Below are 20,861 nucleotides of genomic sequence, written 5' to 3' on the forward strand. Positions count from 1 at the left end.
ATGTAGGGAGAGCCCCAGCCAGGCTGTGGGATCAGAGAGCAGGGCTGACATTTCCCTCCACATCTGCTGGCTCCAACCTGCTCTCAACGTTACCAGCCCATGGCTTCCGGCACCCACAGATGACAGCAATACAACAATGACAGTGGAGAGCCTGCAGGACTGGGTGATGTCCACGTCCTTCACCCAGGGGCCCCGGCCCAGGACACGTGGGGGGTGAGAGACAGACTAGAAAGGACCTCACGACAATGGTGCTGCACTGAACACCCTCGGCATGGAGACAGATGAGCCCCGCACTGCACGATGGCCAGTCTGCACACAGACCCAGATGCCGTGACGCAGAGCAGGGCGGGATGGAGGGACATGCACCAGGCATTTACCTTCCATGCTTAGTAAGGAGAGAACTTTGAGAAAATGTGACAGACAGTTCGTCTTTCAAGTAGAGTGGGGAAGAGGAAGAAACAGGTTGGAAAAGGAAGAAAAAACATCTTTAGTAGGGTTTTCTAGTGTGCACTGGAAGCTTAAAAACTGAAGGCTGCATTACAAATGCCAGGTGATCTCTCCATCCCGAGCAGCCGGCACAGCCCCCAGGAAGGCACTGCAGAATGCAGGGTCGGGGCTGCCGTTCGTGCCCATTTACTGGGAAACCAAAATTACAGGGACTCCAGGCCAATGGCCTTGAGACCCCGGGGGTTTCCCCTTCCCAAGTCTGAGTGTTCTTGCTGCCCCAGAGGAGAATCCCCTCAGGCTACAGGAGGCACCCAAATGCTGACCCAATGCCAGCAAGCGCAGAAGTCTCCACAGGCCCAGGGCACCAAGTTCGTCCCTGACAAGCACAGCAGCCATCACCCACCACGTACTTCCTAGGGGCCAGCTATTTTGCTGAGGGCTGCATCTATATTCTCGTTATAAACACCTTACAAAGTTGTTATCTCCATACTACAGATGAGGAAGCTGAGGTCCTAGAATTGCTTTAACTTGCCCAGAGTGCCAAAGACAAAGGCTGGCAGGAGTAGAACCAAGATGCAGACCTGGCTCGGTCTGACCTTCATCACAGATTCTGGCCACAGAACCCAGGGGACTCCTAGAATCAGATGTGGCTACAATGCTAGATGTAGGGTAACGAGCCCGGGATGGACAGGACAACAGGACTCCAGAGTGAAATTCCCACCCGAGTCAGGTGCAGTGGGTCCTCAGACGTATTTTTGCTGAACGGGAGGGATTCTAGCAAAGGCACTATTATGTTAGTCTTGGCGATGGGTCAGATCAACTTTAGAGGGGTGGGGGCTATCCTGAATGGCTCTTCCCAGTAGAAAGATTTCTTTCCTGACATCAGGCCATGGGTCTAACGCAGGGGTCCCCAAGCCCTGGGCTGTGGACCAGCACCCAGTTCGTGGCCCATCCGGAGGCGGGCCACACAGCTGGAGTGGGCGGCGGGCACACCAGCATTGCTGCCTGACTTGCAGGAGCACACACGAACCCTGCTGTAAATGGGCACGCGAGGGGTCCAGGCTGTGTGCTCCTTCTGAGAAGCTAATGCCAGATGATCTGAGGCAGAGAAGTTTCATCCCCAGACCATCCCCCCTACCCTGCCATGGTGGGGAAAATTCTCTTCCATGAAACAGGAAGATAATTTGTTCCCTGGTGCCAAAAAGGTCAGGGACTGCTGATCTAAAGGAGCAGGACACGCACAGATGTAAAATCTTCAGGCTCCAAATCCAAAGACAAGTTTCACACAGGAGAAGCCCTGATCCTGAAGTGCTGCACGCCAGCTCCGGGTTTTCCAAGAAGCTGGAAGTTAGGGCAGGCCCACCTTAGGTAAGCAAAGCCTGGCCATGGGAAGCAGCTGCAAGGGGCGGCTGTGGAGGGACATGAGGGTCCAACAGCTTTCCGTCAGACCTTGTGGGCTTCAGGGCAGGGGCGTTGGGACAGTGGCAGGGAACAGGCACCCAGCCTGCTCCCAAAAGCTGCAGAGAGGAGGCGGCCAGCTTTCCAAAGCAAGGGCCCTTTGTGCCCTGGCTCTGTGGCTCATCTGGACAACACAGGGCAGTTGCCCAGTGCCTCACCCATTAAATGGGGGACTTACTGCCCTGCCAACCGCCCAGGGTGGCCTTAAGGAACATGGACATGGGGACACTGGCACATCCTCTGGCCCTTCATCCCTTTGCCACCAAAATCTGAGTGCCATACTGAACCCCTCCCATTTCCAAAACCCAGCCATGCTTGTCAGCATCCCAGGCTGCACACCTCACGCCTTTCCAGTTTCTGCAGCAATCAGTTAAGGAGCAAAGACGTATGTTTTTGAGGGGAAGGGGTGATCTTCATGGTGGCTGTCATTAATTTCTGCAGCAGGAAGGAAGGCCTCTGCTTCCAGGGGAGGATCCCAGAGAGATGGGCATGCAGCCCCAGCTATCCAGGGGCGACAGGAGCTGGGGCTGAACCTGAAACTCTGCAGAGAGCTCTGGGAGGGGCAGGGGCAATCACAAGGGTTAGAGACAAAAGCCGCACCCAGCCCTGGGTGTGCCTATGACTCTCAGCAGGCTCCAACCCCAGACAAACCCAGGATCCCCAAAAGGGGTTCTCCACTCAGAGCTCTGTCGGGGCGAGGAGGATCCTCATGGGGAGGGAGAGGCTGCAGAGCTCAGGCCCCACCACTCCCCATTGGTTTGTTTTACAGATTAGGCTCGGAGTTAAGTTTTCCTTTCAAAACGAAGGACACGCCTAGGGAAGGAGGGAGCCTTAAGGCAATGGCAGCGGGCACAGCCCCAGCTCACCACCAAGATCTGACTCTGAGAGGGAATGTGGATTTATGCCGAGCCCTAAACCACGGCCGTCACGAACCACTACCTGGAGCCCTGAGGGGGTCACGCGGCCGTGTCAGAACACACTGAACAGTAGTGGGGCCACCATGACCTCCTGCACCCTTTTCTAAACAAATTCCTGAATCTCTCCTCCCTGCTCCCATGCCCATCTCCTCCTTCCCCCATGAAAGACCTCAGACCACAAAACTGCTCTCATCCTCAATATTTTAACAGGAAGGAGGCCAAATGAGCAAGCAGGAAGAAAGCGTGCAAGCAGCGGCAATGATCAGAGAGATACTTACAGACAGGCTTGCCCTAGCAAAGGCTGCGGAGGAGAAGCAGAGAGACGAGTCAGTCGGCAGGCAGGGTGCAATCTGCTGGGGCCAAGCCCTGCAAAACCCCATGCTGGCGCAGCCAGCTGCTTCAGACATCCCAAAGAACCTGGACACCCTGAAGGACTGTCCTCCCAATGTCAGAGCAGCTCCGAAGCGGATGGGCAGGTGCAGCCCCTGTCACTGCATCCTCTCAGGATGTCACCTTCCTACCCCACCCAGCCTGGTCCCCCCAAGCATCAAAGCAGTGGCCTCTGACCTTCCAAATATAAGCCCACATTTCCACCATGTGACAGATGCCACAGGGACACCATTTCAGTTCTGTTTGATCATTTGCAAAGCTAAGGAGACTGAGGGCTGGGAGGTGAAGGAATCTGGGTGATTAAATTGCTGCCCTCACTCCTGTTTGTTTGGAGCTACCATCAACGCCAGGCCTCTAGGATTCCGCAAGTCACGGCCACCTCACCGTGTCCACGGGTCCCCTCCATGTGCCAGACACTGGGCTGGGCACAGGGCATGAATCCCCTCATCTGATCTGCCTTTTGCACTGCCATTATTTCCCCATTGCCTGGATGAAAACACTGAGGCCTGAAGAGGTTAAGTGACCTGTGGAGGCTGCAGCACCCCCCAGGTCACATTCCAGACACCACCAGGTCTAAGGAAGTCTCAGAGAAGGCGGGAAGATGGGGCAGGCTGAAAGGATGCTCAGAGCTGGTATAGGCATCCAGCTGGAGGCTGCACTGGGCTAATTGGCAGGGCCAGGCCTGGAGGGCAGGGTCGGGCAGACCCGTGGGTACCTGGATTTGAGCCCCGAAATTTCTACATCTCACATATTTGCAAGGGTTCCCGGCTGTAAAGGAAAAGGCCAGTTTTCTGAAAACAAATCTTAGTGTCTAATAACCAAAATCTTCCAGGCTGTCACCATCAAAACCCACGAAATAAGTGAAATCAGGTTGGGTTTTGTTTTGGATTTTACTACCTGCTGGGATAACTATGTTATTTACGTGAGAAAGTGGGCACTTTCTTTGTTTTAGAAATAAACATTCATGCACATGAATGGGTCTCGGACATCTCTCTCCCTTCCGCACTGCCTGCTTCTGCCCTCAAAGACCCCATCTTCAGAAGGGAGGGGAATGCAGTCACGGTTGTCACCAGCAAGGAGAGACCCCAGGCTCTCAGTTTCTGAGGGCACTTCCCATGTTCTCCCTCAACACACGAACGTGCACACAGCCCCACAACACACATGCATACACACACACCTACAACATACACATGCACCCACGCACGCATTCCTGCAGACACACACACACAATCACGACCTGCGGCATGACGCCTGGCACGCGTCCCCCCCCACCCCAGGCAGGAAGGAAAGGGGGGTGCACTGACTTGTCCAGGCAGCTGCGTGGGCACCTCCGGGGGCAGGCAGCTGGGCAGGGCAGCCGAGGTGGAGGCCACATGCTCCTCAAAGCTGTTGATGCGAGGCTTTTTGGTGGGCTCGGGGCTGGCTAGCGGGGTGACACTATTGCGTCTCATGAGCGGGTTAGGTCCCTTCTTTGCATCCTAAGCAAGACAAAGACAAAAGAGAGAAAGGCGACAGTTACAAAGAAGGGGAGGAAAATTAGCCCCAAAAAAGTTTCTCTGCTCCTGGATTTTAGGGAGGCAAAAAGACTGAGGGGAGTGGCCAGGACCACAGGCTGCGGCAACTCCCTCCCACGCCCCTTCCCCTGGATGGTTCCAAAGGATTCCCCACACAGACAAACGGGGCTTGCAAAGCAAGGAGGGAAAGAAGGACAATCGCAGCGGAGCATGAGCTCAGGGAAAAGAGCTTTGCTGCCAGCCTCTCTGAGAGCTAAGGAGGGGCATCTGGAAGGAAGAGGCTGGGCCTAAGGCTCACAGGATGGGAGGGGAAGCCACCTGGGCTTACTCCCTCTGCTGACACCTGAGGCAGGATCTGCAGAGCTGTCTGTACTACACACAGGGCACCCTGGCTTAGGACGGGACATGGAAGCTGCAAAACCAGCCTGGAGACCAAAGGGGCAGAAAATGTGCACCAGGGGGCAGGTTCTGCCAGCCGGGACCAGACCAGCCCTCCCACGACAGTGACAGCATGATGGGGTGCGGGCCTCCAGCCTCAGAACCAGGCTCTGTCTCTGTCATGGTCCTGCCCCTATTCCCTGCAGGGAAGAGCTCCAGGACCGGCTCAGGCCCAATCTCAGCCGGGGCAGCAGCTCCCTGACCGGGGCTGTCGTCGTATGGCTAAGGCAGGGCAGTATCCAGTGACCCGCATTCCGAAGGGGCAGGGGTGACAGGGACCAAGGCGGCCAACGGACCCCGTCCTCTCTCTTCTGCCCACCAGCCAGGCAGCTGCCAGCAACTGGGGCAGACAACTCATCCCTTCATGCCAAAATCTGACGGCCAAGCTTCCTGGGACTAGGAGTCACCTGTTTCAGGATCGCCATGACAGAAAGTCACGCTCGGTATAAGAGAAAGTTCTGACTAGTACTAGCAAAGTGTACCTTCGGTGGCCTGCACACGTGAATTCAAACTCACTTTCCCAACGCACGTCCACCTGGGCAGAGGCCAGCTCTACTCAGTCAGAGGCAGCCTGACCCACCTCCAAATGTCAGGCCTCCCCAACAGAGAGCAGCTGCACAGCCAGGACTCAGGGCCTCCTGAAACACCTTCCCACCCGCCAGCCCCCAGGCCTCTGCTCTCCACGCCGCCCTCTTCAACACCACTGCGTCTCTGGTGGTTCTGTACCTAATCGCATGCATGTGACGGGCTGGCCTGCTGATCCTGTTTGAAACAGTAACTCTGGAAACTGACAGCAGCGTTGCAGCTGCCAGAAAGGAAAGGCAACAAGAACGGTGCCCTGGTGACGTTAAAGAGAAGAGGCTGGGCCCAACCGCTCACACCTTTATCCCAGCACTTTGAGAAACTGAGGCAGGAGGACCACTTGAGCCCAGGGGTTCAAGACCAGCCTGGCAACATAGTGAGACCCCATCTCTAAAAAAATGAAAATTAGCTGGGCGTGGCGGCGCGCACCTGTAGTCTCAGCTACGCAGGAGGCTGAGGTGGAAGGATCGCTTGAGCCCAGGAGGTTGAGGCTACAGTGAGCCGTGACTGCACCACCGCACTCCAGCCTGGGGGGCAGAGTGAGACCCTGTCTCAAAAAAAGAGAGAGAGAACATATTTTCCTAATATTCACATCTGGAGCTCAGCAGAAAGGGGAGGAAGAGGACACAGGAAGGAAGAAAAGAGAGAAGGCCCCAGAAGCTGCACAGCAGAAAAGTAAGAACAGAGGTGAGGAGAAAGGCAGCCAGCAGGCCCACGGTGACATGTGGGTCAGCACCTGCAGGCAAGCGGCCCTGGGGCCTCCTGAGCACCCATTGTGTGATGATGGCCAGGACAAGGCTTGGGGCCTCCACTCACCTCTGACCTCTCCCGGTGGGTGCTGACGGACTCCACATTCAGGTAGATGGATTCCACACGGCAGCCTGGAGGGCGCGGGATGGGGGCAGAGGAAGCTGCTGTTAAAGGGACAGCCCCGCTCACAGCCCACAGCCACGAGCCGCTGGGGCCACCTTCAGGGGGACAGGGCTTGGCAGGGGCTGCCACTCACCATAAGCGACAGGAGTCAGTTTCAGGACGGTGTGGAGGGGGCATTTCAGGTAGGGCATCTCCTCTGAAATAATTGAAGTTGTACACCCACAATTAGAAACAGATGGCCAGGCGTGGAGGCTCACGTCTGTAATCCCAGCATTTTAGGAGGCTGAGGCGGGTGGATCACCTGAGGTCAGGAGTTCAAGACCAGCCTGACCAACATGGCAAAACCCCATCTCTACTAAAAATACAAAATTAGCCAGGGTGTAGTGGTGAATGCCTGTAATCCCAGCTAACCAGGAGGCAGAGGCAGGAAAATCACTTGAACCTGGGAGATGGAAGTTGCAGTGAGCTCACGCATTGCACTCCAGCCTGGGCAACAAGAGTAAAACTGTCTCAACAACAACAACAACAACAAAAATGAGACATGGTGGAGGGGAGGTGTAGAAGGACCTCCACGGGCTCTCCACAAGGATCCTCGGAAGCCCTGCCAGGCAGGGGCATCTGTCCCCAGCCACAAGCTGTCCCAGGTGGCAGGGGGCGACCGCCACCAAACCAAACCAAACCAAAACACTCACCCTCACAGTGAGTTAGAGTTGGAAAAAAGTCACTCCCAAATACCTGAGGTCTGTCTAGCGTTGCAGCTGCGCTTCATTGGACAGACTGCAATTTAATATGTCAATCTGATCATCAGAATTTTCTGGGCTATTTGTTCCTTGGAGGGCACTGAGAAGGGCAGCCCCTACCCCAACCCGAGACCCCGGGATGTGTGGGGCCAGGGGCGGGTCCCAGAGACTATTAATGAAGCGATGAAGCCCCCTGGCGTCACCCTGGGTGCCACAGTATTTCCCAAGGGCTTCAAGGAAGTGCTGGACAGAGAGGACCTGAAGCAGCGGGGAGCCAACACTTGCGTCCTTCTCCTAAGACCCCACGGCACAGCAGCCACCACAGGGCAGGCCACAGCCGACCTGCAGCTAGCCACTCAAGTGCCACTCCTCCCTCCATCCGAGGCCGCAGCCTGCCCAAGGTACCTGCGCTCTTATCCAGGAAGTAGGCCAGCAGGCAGCGCAGGACAGCCTGGTGGCAGATGACCAGCACGTTCTCCTGTCGCTCCAGCTCCATGATCACCGGCTCCAGGCGCTGGACCAGGTCCTGGTAGGACTGAGCAGAGGGACAGGCCCATGTGAGCTCAGGGCACTCGGGAGGGGCTCTGCCTCTGGCCACAGCCTGCATCAGACCAGCCAGAGAGCCATGCAAAATCAGTCTTCAGTCGTCAGCAGTGGTTGAGAAGGGGCAGGATTTAACATGGACTATTGCTCAACCACAAAAACAGTGAAGCCCTGACCCTCCTCCAACATGGGGGAACCTGGAAAACCCAATGCTGTGTGAAAGAACCCCTGCACAAAAGGCACACGTGACACCTCACTCCATTTACATGGAATGCCCAGAATAGGCAGATCCAGAGGCAGGAAGCAGACAGGCCGGTGCCGTGCCGGGGCGGGGCAGGGAGGAACGATGCTAACAGGTCTGGGTTTCCCTGTGCAGTGACGGAAAGGCCTAGAATCTGTGGTGATGGCTGCACAGCACTGTGAGTGCACTATAATGTACAAAATCAGAACTTTAACGTGGCGAGAGTGATACAGTTTATGTTATGTGTATTTTCTGTCCATTTAAAAATGTAAAAAGCAGCAGTAGGGCTGTGCGTTTAGAAAAAGCACAAAGCAGCTCCTGCTCCTGCGGCCTCTCTGCTGTAAGGTGGGGCAAGGATTGCCGAGTTCCTTTTACTTTTTGTAATCTTTCCTTAGAGCATGCCTGCACTGGATTAACGATATCTCTAACAGATCATTTATTATACTATATTAATATTAGGGTGTTAACTGTCCATGGGAATTCGGATCTGATGTAAGCTTATGCTGGGGAGAATAATTTCGTGTTACTGATACAAATATGACTGCTTCTGTCAAGTAATAATAGATTCGTCCAGTGTGATGTTAGGCATTCAGTAGGGGTGGAGAGGATTAAGGACAGGTGGATGTTGGGCTTGATGTTGAACTGTGCTGACCAGGGCCCCGGTGTGTAATGCCCAGTCTGAGGCCAGAGGACAATGGCCTGAGGCAGAGGACAATGGCCTGGGGACCTGAGGCACGACACTGCTCAGCAGGGCACAGGCAGGGAGGACCTGGCTGGGGGAGGACACACCTGGCCCAGCAGGATCCCCTCTGAAGAGGAGACAGCAGTGTCCTCAGCCACAGCCATCTGGGCACCGCACGTGGGGAAGCACAGACGCTGCTCAGGGGATGCGGGGCCACCCCTCCCAGCGGCCCGCCCGCCACCCCACCCAGTGGACCATCTCGCCACCTTCCTCCTCTGCCATACAGTTCTGTGTCCTAGAGAAACACACCTCACTTCTGCTTAGGGGAAAATACACTTCTCCCCAGGCTATTAGAAGGTTCAGTTTAGGGGCCGTGATTCCGAGGTAGAGGGTATAGGAGCCCCCCAGAACCCACACGGAGGCGAGCTCCCTGAAGGGGTGGCCCAGCCCCGCACAGTGGTGGCCATGGGCACTGGGGTCCCTCAGCCCGCCCCACCCCGGCGCTCACCTCCCCGGTGGGGTAGCGGTAGTAGTACTTGTCCTGCTCCCGCAGCGCGTACTCCTCAGGGTAGGTGTCCCTGATCTCTTCGTAGGTCAGCTCCTCACAGACACCCTGCGGGGACCCAGTGGTCACTCAGGGGAAAAAAACCACAGGGGCCACTGCAGGCATGGGCCTCGTGGAGAACTGCCCCATGCCCCAGGGTGAGGCTGCCCACCCACCTCCCAGGACTCACTGCATCAATCTCATTGAGCGCCTTCCACTGCTCGTAGGGCAGCCGCAGTGCCTCCGCCGTCTGGATGGTGCTCTTGAGCTGGCTGGTCCATACACGCAGGTCCTTCAGGTTCTGCTCCTCCACGAATTTGCTCAGGGCGCTGGCAAACTGGGAGTGGAGGAGAGGGGCCGTTGATGCCAGGCGCCTGTGGTTCCTCCGAGGGCCAGGGGCTGGAGGCAGCCCCTAGCAGGGCTGTGCGATACCTGGTTACACTTGGGGGCCCAAGCCATTGGGACAGCCACAGCAGCACACAGCCTTCCCAGAGCCCAGGCTCAGCTCTTCCCGCCCCTCCTCTTCCTAGTACACAATTGCTCACACACCACAGACAGACGCACACACAAACACATAGGTACAAAGTAACACAAACACAGACACACACACAAAGCCACATGGATATGCATAGACACACACACAGAGCCATACAGAGATGTGCACACAGATATGCAGAGACACGCAGGCGCACACACGCATAACACACACAGCAAGCACAGCAAGCACACAAAGCAGCAGCACACACACGCCCCCACCCACCCGCAGACCCCACGACCGCCCTGCAGCCAGCACGGCCCGCGCCGCAGCGCAGCCCGTACCTTCTTGCCACGGCTGGACAGGCCCGAGTCGCCCCCGATGCGGCCCTGGAGGTTGTGCTCGTTCTCGCCGTGCCGGCACAGGTAGATGGTGCGCGGCTGCACGTGGATATTCATCAGGTAGTACACGATGCGGCTCTGGATGTGGTCCTGCACCCGGTTCACCAGGAACCTTCGGCCCACGTCGATCACCTTGATCAGCGACAAGTCCCTGCAGAGACACCACCAGGACCACAGCTCAAGCCCCATCCCATGGCAGGATGCACGGGCCTGGCCCTGCCCATCTCCAGATGTGTTCCCCAGAGAACAGCAAGGCTGGACCGCAGGCCCCTCCCGGGCACAGACCGAACCCTGCTAAGAGGCAGAGAATACGTGTGTGACAACTCCCATGGCTGGTGCTGGCTGGGAGGCTAGTTGGCCTCCCAGAAGAGGGAGAGAAAAAAGAAAGAAAATGGAGAAAAAAAGAAAGGGGACTATGCAGTGGCTCGGGCCTGCAATCCCAGCACTGTGGGAGGCTGAGGCAACAGGATCACTTGGGTCTAGGAGTTCAAGACCAGCCTAGGCAACACAGCAAAACCTCATCCCTACTAAGGAAAAAAATTAGCCGGGCATGTTTACCCACACCTGTAGTCCCAGCTACTCAGGAGGCAGAGGCGGTAGGATTATTTGAGCCCAGAGGTTTGAGCCTGCAGCCAGCTATGATCACACCACTGCACTCTAGCCTGGGAGACAAAGGGAGACCCTGTCAGGAAAGAAAAGCAAAGAAGGAAAAGGACAAGGAGGAGAGAAAAAAGAAAAAGAAGAAAGGAAAAAGAAAGGAACTCTGGGAGGGACAATAGCAAGATCAGGTTCAACTCTACATGGACTCCCTGTACTTCTACACAGTGTTCAAAATATTCCCACTGAATATGGTTTGTCACCAAGGATTGTTTTTAAAAGATATTCTCCTCAGCTGGGTGTGATGGCTCACACCTGTAATCCCAGCACTTTGGGAGGCCGAGGTGGGTGGATCACTTGAGTCCTGACCTCAAGTTCAAGACCAGTCTGTCCAACATGGTGAAACCCTATCTCTACTAAAAATAAAACAATTAGCCAGTATCATGGCAAACTCCTGTAGTCCCAGCTACTTGGGAGACTGATGCAGGGGAATCGCTTGAACCCAGGAGGTGAAGGTTGCAGTGAGCCGAGATTGTGCCATTGCACTCCAGCCTGGGTGACAAAGTGAAACTCTGCCTAAAAAAAAAAAAAAAAAATAGATATTTTCAAACACAGTTGATACAGGTATCCAGCGGCTGTGTGTGATCACCTGAGGCCAGGAGCCTGAGATCAGCCTGGGCAACATAGCAAGACCTCATTTCTACAAAGAAACTGTCTTAAAAAAATTTTTTAAGGTATTCAGGAGCAAATGCTTTGTGGGAACATCAAGAATGCAATAAAAACCCGCCCATGGGTCTTGCAGAGACGGCCAGCTATGGGAATCACCTGTCGCATTTGTCGGGGTCGAGGGGCTGGTAGCTGGCTTCGTAGCAACTGATCCGCTTCATGAAGTCATCCATGGCTTCTGCCGAGTTGCAGTCTTTGTAATCTGGGCTGGAGATTTTCACTTCCTGCAACACCACAAAGGGGCAGCTGATGAACCACGCTGGAAGGCTTTCTGCTGAGATTAAGCAGGATTTGGGGCTTTCAAAAGCGGCGCGCACAGAAGGCTCAGTACAAAGATTATCCGGCCCCGTGTGCAGCAGAAAGGGAGAAAGATCCTGGGGGCTGAGTCACAGCCTGACGTTACATGAGGAGGATTCCCCGGGGAGATGGAGAACCGCAGCGGGAAGGACAGAGACAGAAAACCCACGGAGAATCCATAATGAACACCTCTGAACAGTCCAGCAAGTCAGGATCTGTCCCGTGCCCAAGTCACTGCCAGACAGCCTGGCGCTGAACTCAGCGGAGTTCCATGTGGGCACCTGCAACATTCCCCGTGCCGGGAGGAGGCTGTTGGTTCTAAGTTGCGCTCAGGAGTTGGCAGAGATGCCCGGTCTTGTGTGGATTCCCCTCCACCCGCCACCGCCCAAGGCAGCCGCAGCATGACCAGTCTGTGGTTAGCTGCTTCTCCAACTAGGGCTCCTTTGCAGGGCTTGCTCTCCTAGGCGGAGCCAGAGCAGAAGCAGTGCAGGTCTACCAACACCCATCGTGGCACAGGCCCCAGAAACCACGTGGACTTTAGGGAAACTCAGCATTTTTGAATGCCTGGGCTCTTTTTCCCATCAACCATTGTCATCACCGGGAGGCAGCCACTCTCTAAGACCCAAGTCAATGGGGAGTTGTGTCTGTGTACCAGCACAGTTTCAGCTGGGGAAGATGAGAAAGTCCCAGTAGAGAGTGTGGCAGTTGCCCAACTACGGGAATAGAATTTGCTGCTGAACTGCACACTTTAAAAATGGCTAAGATGGTCTGGTGCAGTGCCTCACGCCTGTAATCCCAGCAGTTTGAGAGGCTGAGGCGGGTGGATCACTTGAGGTCAGGAGTTTGAGACCAGCCCGGCCAACATGGTGAAACCCTGTCTCCACTAAAAATACCCCAGAAAAGTAGCCAGGCATGGTGGCACACGCCTTGTAATCCCAACTACTCGGGAGGCTGAGGCAGGAGAATTGCTTGAACCCAGGAGGCAGAGGCTGCAGTGGGTCGAAACTGCACCACTGCACTCCAGCCTGGGCAACAGGAGGCGACTCCATCTCAAATTATTAATTAATTAATAATAAAAACTATTAAGACGGTAAGTAAGTTCACAAATGCCTGGATCTGCAAAGCTGCTTTGCGGTTTCATCAGAAAGAGATTTCTGAACATGGCAGGTTGGGGCAGATGAATGTTAGTGGACAGCCAGACAAATGCGATACTCCTTGCTAAGCACATGGGAAACTGCTCGCTGGGAAAAATGACTTCGCAGCTGCTCTCTGCTGCCCTCCACGGAGGACGAGGACCACCAAGCCAGAGGAAGGTGGCGAATCCTGTTTAGCTCATTTCCTTGAACTCCAAGCCTCCTCCTTTGTACCCACTGGACACACCTGGACTGACTTTTCACACAATTCAAATAGCCCTTCCTGAAGCAGGAATTCATTTCTTAGAGATATCCAGAAGTATTTCCATCACTTTGGGGAACACCCCCGAGCTAACGCATGCTTAGCATCCCCTCCAAAGGTGCAAAGAGGCCAACACCACAGCATCCCAGTGTGAGTCTTCAGAACTGCTTTTCTTTATCGAATTGTTTTATTCTGATGTGTTTAAGCTGAAGAGAAAAGTATCTCCAACACGGGGAGCGGCCTGTGGTAAGTCTCCATAGTAACCAGTCCTGATACACTGCTATCAAGTGGTAACACTGGAAAAATTCATCCAGTTATGAGACCAAGTGCCCTCAGTTTTACGGGGCAAGCTCCCCTGCACAGCAGACAGGCAGGTTCACGAGGTGCATCAGCAGGGAGAGTCTTACTGCCCAAACTCAAGAGGCTGCTGAGCCCTCTGGACTCTTGCCAATGCAAAAGCATTCTCACCTCCCTGAGCCGTCACAGCAAGTGACCTGCTTGCCGCCTCCTGTCTCATCAGGGGCCAATAAGCTGCCCTCTGCCCCCAGCAGCCCCATCACCACGAGCTGCCAGCCTCCTACCACCAACAGAAACTGCTTCTGTCTCCCTGAATTCTTTCCTACGTCCCTCACAAGCCTGCCCACTGCCCTGGAAGGAGCAGCCAGCCCCTCACAGGACAGGCCTTTGGGTTCAAAACCACTCTGCAGGTCTGAGATTCCAATTGACAGCAAGCTGGGGGCCGCTCATCTAAGGGCTCAGCTGCCCCTCCGAACCCGACCTAGTCCCCACTCCCTCACACTGCAAATGCCCTTGTGGTCTGCGCGGCCAGGGTTCCTGGCTGTCTTACCATGATATTGGACGCCACAACAGTAGGGTCGTCGCACACAGACTCGATGAAAAACGCCTGGTGAAGCAAGGTAGGATGTTAGAAAACCAAGACACGCGAAGGACCGACGTTGCCATCACTGCCATGTCATTGTCCAGAAAAGGCAGAAGCATGCCCCCCACCTGCTCCCAAAGACAGGAAAGCCCACCTCCTCACTGCCACCGCCCCCACCGCCCCTCTACAACGCCCCATGCCCCCAAGAGCTCTACCGCACGGACGCTCTAATTTAAGGCAGCAAAACGTGGACAGCAGGAGGGGAGGGACTGAGCAGGACTCAGGCTGCTCCCTGAGGTCTCTTCCTCCCTCCCGAGCTCTCTGGCTCCAGACGAGACACTCAGCTCACCTTAAAGTCATTTTCTTTGGCAAAGTGAAGGATCATGTGTCTCCTCTCTCTGGTAGTATTGGTGGCGTCGAAAACCTGATGTGGAGAGCGAAGGGCCAGGAGGAAGGCTCTAAGTTTCGGTTTAACAACATTTACCAGAACAGCAAGGATGCCACACCCGACATCTCCAGGAATAGGGCCCCAGAGTGTTTCCAGGGGAGACAGTGCTTGCCCACCGTCCGTCCGCTCCAGGGCGTGCTCACGGGCACGCCTCCCCCACTGCCAACAGTACTCAGGGGTGGCAGTGTGGGGGGAATACCCCAAAAGCAAACAAACAAAACAGGAACGTGCAGTGGGACAGTGTACAAGGAAGAGCCAGTGGTCCTGTGGGCAGCCCAGGTCCTGCCCGCCCTGGACGTGGGGGACTGGCTACAGAGGGGGCGAGTCCCTGAGGCCATCCCACATCCGCCTTCCTGAGCCCCTGCTTCCCTCTACCCTCAGGGCCAGAGGCATGAGTCTTGGTATAGCCCAGGCCAGTGAGGACCCCCTCATGGGTGGGACGGGACACTGAGCAGGCTATATTCCCTGGACTTACCGCAATTTGTCCCCCTTCTTTTGCCAGGTAGCTTTTGACATCTCTCAAGGCAGCTAAGGCACATTGCCTGCAATACACAGAAAAGAGACACAGAATGTCAGCACGGGTGCATCCACTGGAGCAGCCCAAACAACCCCCCAGGTGCCCCGACAGGCAGAAGAACTGGTGGCTCCATCTCCACTGCTCAGTGCTGGGCAGGCTGGCCAGCACCCCTTAGGCCCAGAGGCTTCCAACCTGGGCCCCTCACAGGCAGCTTCGGGCACCCTCGGGAGGGTGCTCATGCCAGGGGCTGCTCGGGGAACCACTCCTCAGGGAGCTGCTGAGAAATTGCTGCCCAGAGCCACCCAGCGTTGTACTGACTGGTCTGGGGCAGGGCCTGGCATCAAGGGCTTTAGATCCCCCAGGAGGCTCCAACGCACAGTCAGGGCCGAGCACCCTTGCACTAGGGTTTCACATCAACTCCCACTTAACAAGAAATCCTTTCCAAACATGAACGGACACTCCCGATGAGCAGGACTCGCTGATTCTCAGTGAGAGCGCTGCTGCGCCCCTGTCCCAGTGCGGGTCAGTGCAGTGAGACCACCAGGGAACAGAGGACAGCAGCAACCTCAGAGGGGCAGGGGCACTTGCTCCCACACCGCACAGGCCTGACAGCTGCCAGCAAGCCACCCTCGGGCCGGCATTCTCTGCCCCTCCAGAGCCTGGCTCGCAGCACAGCAGACCCACAGCCGCGGCGCAGCCTTACTTCCGGACTCTCATGGCCTCCTCGTTGTCGGGGCGGAAGAAGCTGTACGAGCTGTAGTGCTTCACAGCCTCCCGGCGGTACTCCCCGACGTTGAACACTGCGGGCGGGAAAGAGAACGGCCTGGTGACTGAGTGGGAGCAGGATCACGGTACCCCAAGGATGAGCCACCCGGCCAACCACACCCGCTTGAATGAGACGGGACGGCGTGGAACCAGCGTGGGCGCCAAGCCCTGCACTACCCTCAACTCCTGAGGACAGCAGCCGCAGGTCGCCTGGCTTCCCCAGTCCCACTGCCATGCCCACACCACAGGCTCTGTGACACTGTCCCCGTCAGCCAAGTCTACAATCCCAGAGACTGAGACTGTGAGAAGGGGTGGGGAGGCCCCAGGTCTAGCAAAAACAGGGTCAACAAATTGACCCACGGCATCAGAAAGCGAGTGGGGTCTCACACCCACTGCCAGGCCTAGCTCAGCCCTTCTGCAGGCACAGCGGCCAGGGCCAGGGGAATGTGTGCCATGGTTCCTGGGTACTGAGCTGGGAACAGTGGGGATGGTAAGCATAAAAACCATCCCCCCAAAAGAGAGGAGGGGGAGAGGAACAAGGGTTAAAACATAACCAGTTGAGTACAAATGCTCACTATGTGGGTAGCAGGGTCACTAGAAGCCCAGTCCCCCTCAATATGCAATATACTCATGTAACAAACATACACACCTACCCCCGAATCCAAAATAAAATTAATTTTAAGAAAAACAGTCCCCATCCACAAGATGTTCTCCATCTAGCTGGGAAGACCAAGTAGAGATTCATAAATGCATCATCTACAACGGCGGCCCCCATCCTTTTTGGCGCCAGGGACCAGTTTCGTGGTAGACACTTTTTCCATGGACAGGGATGGGTTGTGGGTGTGCAGCTTTGGGATGAAACTGTTCCACCTCAGATCATCAGGCATTAGATTCTCATAAGGAGTACACAACCTAGATCCCTCACATGTGCAGTTCACGCGAGGGTTCACTCCTGTGAGAATCTAACGCCGCCACTGATCAGACCTGAGGCGGGGCTCAGGCGGGAATGCTCGCTCACCGCCGCTCACCCACGCCAGTCACCTCGGCTGGGTTCCTAACAGGCCACCCACAGAGCGGTCTGAGGCCCAGGGGCTGAAGACCCTTGATCTACGGTATACAGTCTTAGAGCCATCAGCAGAGCAATGTGAGTTACGACTGAGTGGTAAGGAATGTTAAGGACCTAGGTGGCCGGAAATGGCTTGGAAGGAGGTGAAAGCTGAGTCAGGCAGGATTTAGGGGAGTGGGAAACAGAACGGCCAGTAAGGAACAAAACCCAACAGAAGAAGGGTGTAGACAGAGTGTGGAGGTGAACGTGGCTACACAAGAGGCAGGATCGAACTCCCCAACCTGGGGACAGATGCGCCCGGGGTGGCCCTGCCTGACTGAGATGAAGGTCAAGTTTTAGCACGTGCAGGGGATTGGCCTCGAGACCCAGCCTCACCTTTTGTGGGGACGCCAATCCAGTTGAGGTAGCGAGTCAGCTTCTTGGAGATGTAGGTCTTGCCCCGGGCAGGAAGGCCCACCATGACGATGACCGTGGGAGAGTTGGTCAGCTTTGGCCCACAGGCTGCAAAAACAAGCAAGAGGGCATGTCACTGACCAAGTGACTGCAGAAGAGGAGCAGAGTCCACGACCGACAGTAATGCCGAAGAATTTCACCAACATTTTTCTCAGATAGGGTCTCACTCTGTTACCCAGGCTGGAGTGCAGCGCTCATCACGGCCCACTGCAGCCTTGAACCTCTGAACTTAAGTGATCCTCCCGCCTTAGCCTTCCCAATAGCTGTGACTAAAAGTGTGCACACCAGCATCCCTGGCTACTTTTTTTTAATTCTGTAGAGATGGGGTCTCGCTGTGTTGCCGAAGCTGGCCTCGAACGGATCTCAAACAGTCCTCCCAGAGTGTTGGCATTACAGGCATGAGCCACCACACCCAGCAGTCACTGAAATTTTTTCATCTCCCCATCCTGAAGCCCCTGGCATTTTACCATCGAGGGGCACCAGGCAACCAGAGTGGCCGCAGCCCCCCGCCACACACTGTCCCTCAATCTTGCCTTTAGCTTCTACTTAGCAAAGACCGTCCCAACCCCAAATTCCCAAGCTGATACCCAGGGTGCTAACCCTAGTGGGGAACCGTGACTAGTACCACAGGGGAAGTGGAAATGCTCCTGGAGGTGGGAGGAAAGGATTCCTCTCCCCAGGGATGGTGAGGCTAATAAGAGAGTGTATTCCTCTCTTGGACAGAGGGGCAAGGGACTCAGGCCCAGGGGGCCAAGAGACAGAGTCCCACTATCAATGTCCAAACCTCCACACAGGAGGTATGGGTAGCCTTTCTCAAAAAGCATCTTAAAGAAGGCCATTGGAGTTTACAGCCAGGCATGGTGCTCATGCCTGTAATCCCAGTGCTTTAGGAGGCCGAGGCAAGAGGATCACTTGAGGCCAAGAGTTTGAGACTAGCCTGGACAACATAACAAGACCCTGTCTCTACAAAAAAACAAATTCAAAAAAAAAATACATTCAAAGAAAATGAAAAGAGTTTATCAAATGAAAGTAGTCAGAGAGCCAGAAGGCTAAAATCACCCCCAGCAGGCCAGTAAATCCTCCACCACTGAGCCTCCCACACCCTGTCTGACCCCTCTTCTGGTGCCAGGCTCTGGCGAATGCTGGGGCCCTGCCAAGGGAAAGGCCCATCACAAAGCCCCAGGCAGGGGCCGGCTCTACCACCATCTTCAGGTAGCCTGGAGACACCCTGGCCTGCCAGTTCCCTCCTGGCTTCCACTGCTACACAAGGGTCTAGCGTGCCTCGGCATCTCAGTAAGACAAAACAGCAGGGAGGGGGGTTTTGCTGGGTTTTGCAGAAAGCAGTCAGAAAAAGCCTGTTCTGGAAGCTGAAGGCCCCGTATTTCCCCTGCTGTCGCCTGGCTCTGAGACTCTTCAGTGACTCCTGCACCCTACCGACATACAAACTCCAGGGCCAGTTGCAGCCTGCCAGCTCCCACCTGGGTGGCGCTGCCCAGAGCTCACTGCTACGGAGTCAGCCTGGCTGTCCCCATGGTTCCCAGATGTAGCTGCACGGCCTGCAAGAAAACCTCTGAAAGCGGCACACAGGGCCAGGCAGATGTTGGCCTGGACAGAAGCCCGGATGTCCAAGAAGAGCAGGCTTAGGCTAGGGGGAGCCGCCACCCTGCAGAAGGGCACTGGCTCGGGGAGAAGCCCCTCTGCAAGCTGGGACCCACAATAGGGCTCCAAACTGGAGTCAGCGTCCAGGATCTGCTCCCAGGCCTGGAGGTGGCGCAGGGAGGCAGGCATGGCCTGCAGGGCCTTTGTTCCCTCCATGCTGCTTGGAGACCAGCAGTGACCTTCTCAGCAGGCAGAGTGATGAGACACACAGGCTATCAGGGGATCAGGAGACGCTAAAAGCCCTGGGCTGGCATGCCCTCGGCATCCAGTGACCTAGAACAAACAGGTTCCTCGAAAACAGATGCTTTCCACTGACCGGGGGCCAGGCATCCTGAGCACGAGTAGAACAAACAAGCACATAGCACCAAGGGCTTTCTTGTGTCCCCAGGGGCACAGAGAGAGGTGGTGAAAACCAGCAAGACACACCCCACCGTGCCCAGGGTCATTCTGGCGGCAGCTGTAGCTGCCACATCAGAGAAGTGGCAGTGACTGCTTGGAAACAATGCCCATCCACTGACCCTTCCCCCAGGCCAAGGGTCCCTCCTGGTCTTACCAGGTGTCCCCACCATGCCGCTGCTCCTAAGAGCACCCAGAGATGCATAGAGACAGACACACACACACACATCCTCTCAGCTGTGCACATGCGCAGAATACTTCTGTCGGAACCACCCCAAGGAAGCAGAGGCCGATTGATTTATCCATCGGGGGATTATGTCTACCCACTAATCATAGGAACAAATCTCCTCTGGCAGTAGACATTTGAGGAGGGAAAAAAACAACAACATAAGGCAAATGTGCTGACTGGATTTCAAACCCAAATAAACCCCTAGGCGCTTCTTGGCAAAGCAGAGCCATCCTCCCCATGCGCTGGTTTCTCCCAGAGGAAGATCCAAAGCGGGGTGCCAGAGGTGTCTGCAGCTGTCCCTGCCCTCAGATACCCGCAGGGTCACCACAAACCCCTACTAAACCTTTGAGTCTTATTCTCCAACCCCTGCCCCTTTTAAAAACTCACAGTGCCAGGCACGGTGGTGAGTTTTGGTACTGCAGGCTTGTAGACAGCCAGGGCTCACGCCTGTAATCTTAGCACTTTGGGAGGCCAAGGCAGGCAGATCCCAAGGGCAGGAGTTCGCGACCAGCCTAGCTGACATGGTGAAACCCCATGTATCTCTACCAAAAATACAAAAATTAGCAGGGCATGGTGGTGTGCACCTATAATCCCAGCTACCTGGGAGGCTGAGGCAGAAGAATCACTTAAACCCGGGAGTCAAGGTTGCAGTGAGCCAAGATCACACCACTACACTCCAGCCTAGGTGACAGAGCGAGACTCCATCTCAAAACACACACAAACACACACACACAGACACACACACACAGAGTACACCACCTCAGGCTTCTAATTCCACGACCCTCAATGGGCCTTTATAACCACCAAAAAAGAGACACTCCCCCGCCTGCCTCATCACCCTCCCTGGATCTCTGCCCAAGGTTAGAAAACAATGATTAGAAAACCTAAGTGCTGGACAGGCATGGTGGCTCACGCCTGTAATCCCAACACTTTGGGCGGCAGAGGCAGGCAGATCATTTGAGGTTCAAAACCAGCCTGACTAACATGGCAAAAACCCCATCTCTACTAAAAATACAAAAATTAGCCAGGCGTGTTGGCTGGCACCTATAATCCCATCTGCTGAGGAAGGAGAATCGCTTGAACCCAGGAGGCAAAAGTTGCAGTGAGCCGAGGTTGCACCACTGCACTCCGGCCTGGGCGAGAGAGCAAGACTCTGCCTCAATAACAGAAGTAATGAGTTTACCACAA

General features: G+C 55.4%; 1 protein-coding gene across 27 annotated transcripts in view; it reads right to left on the reverse strand.

Annotated features, from left to right (window-relative positions):
- PFKFB3 (6-phosphofructo-2-kinase/fructose-2,6-biphosphatase 3) overlaps positions 1 to 20,861 on the reverse strand; it is a 254,674-nt gene that overhangs the window by 176,912 nt on the left and 56,901 nt on the right. For 14 of the 27 annotated variants that reach the window (XR_013519477.1, XR_013519480.1, XR_013519474.1 and 11 more), the window contains exons 2-14: positions 17,312 to 17,437; positions 15,809 to 15,905; positions 15,064 to 15,130; positions 14,490 to 14,564; positions 14,108 to 14,164; positions 11,668 to 11,792; positions 10,189 to 10,396; positions 9,560 to 9,706; positions 9,334 to 9,438; positions 7,765 to 7,894; positions 6,753 to 6,815; positions 6,563 to 6,627; positions 4,517 to 4,690 (exon numbers count right to left, since the gene is read on the reverse strand). Coding sequence is in view for 18 of the 27 variants with exons in the window: in XM_008999890.4 (XP_008998138.1) it covers positions 4,517 to 4,690; positions 6,563 to 6,627; positions 6,753 to 6,815; positions 7,765 to 7,894; positions 9,334 to 9,438; positions 9,560 to 9,706; positions 10,189 to 10,396; positions 11,668 to 11,792; positions 14,108 to 14,164; positions 14,490 to 14,564; positions 15,064 to 15,130; positions 15,809 to 15,905; positions 17,312 to 17,437 (1,439 nt within the window). In the remaining 9 variants the exon portion in view is untranslated. Of the gene's footprint in view, positions 1 to 377; positions 430 to 3,100; positions 3,124 to 4,516; positions 4,691 to 6,562; positions 6,628 to 6,752; positions 6,816 to 7,764; positions 7,895 to 9,333; positions 9,439 to 9,559; positions 9,707 to 10,188; positions 10,397 to 11,667; positions 11,793 to 14,107; positions 14,165 to 14,489; positions 14,565 to 15,063; positions 15,131 to 15,808; positions 15,906 to 17,311; positions 17,438 to 20,861 lie in introns of all 27 variants that reach the window. The other 13 variants (XM_078329356.1, XM_035306712.3, XM_008999885.4 and 10 more) reach the window with 3 other exon arrangements.

The sequence above is a fragment of the Callithrix jacchus genome, chromosome 7 (assembly GCF_049354715.1).
Source record: "Callithrix jacchus isolate 240 chromosome 7, calJac240_pri, whole genome shotgun sequence".
In the NCBI taxonomy this organism is placed as follows: Eukaryota; Metazoa; Chordata; class Mammalia; order Primates; family Cebidae; genus Callithrix; species Callithrix jacchus.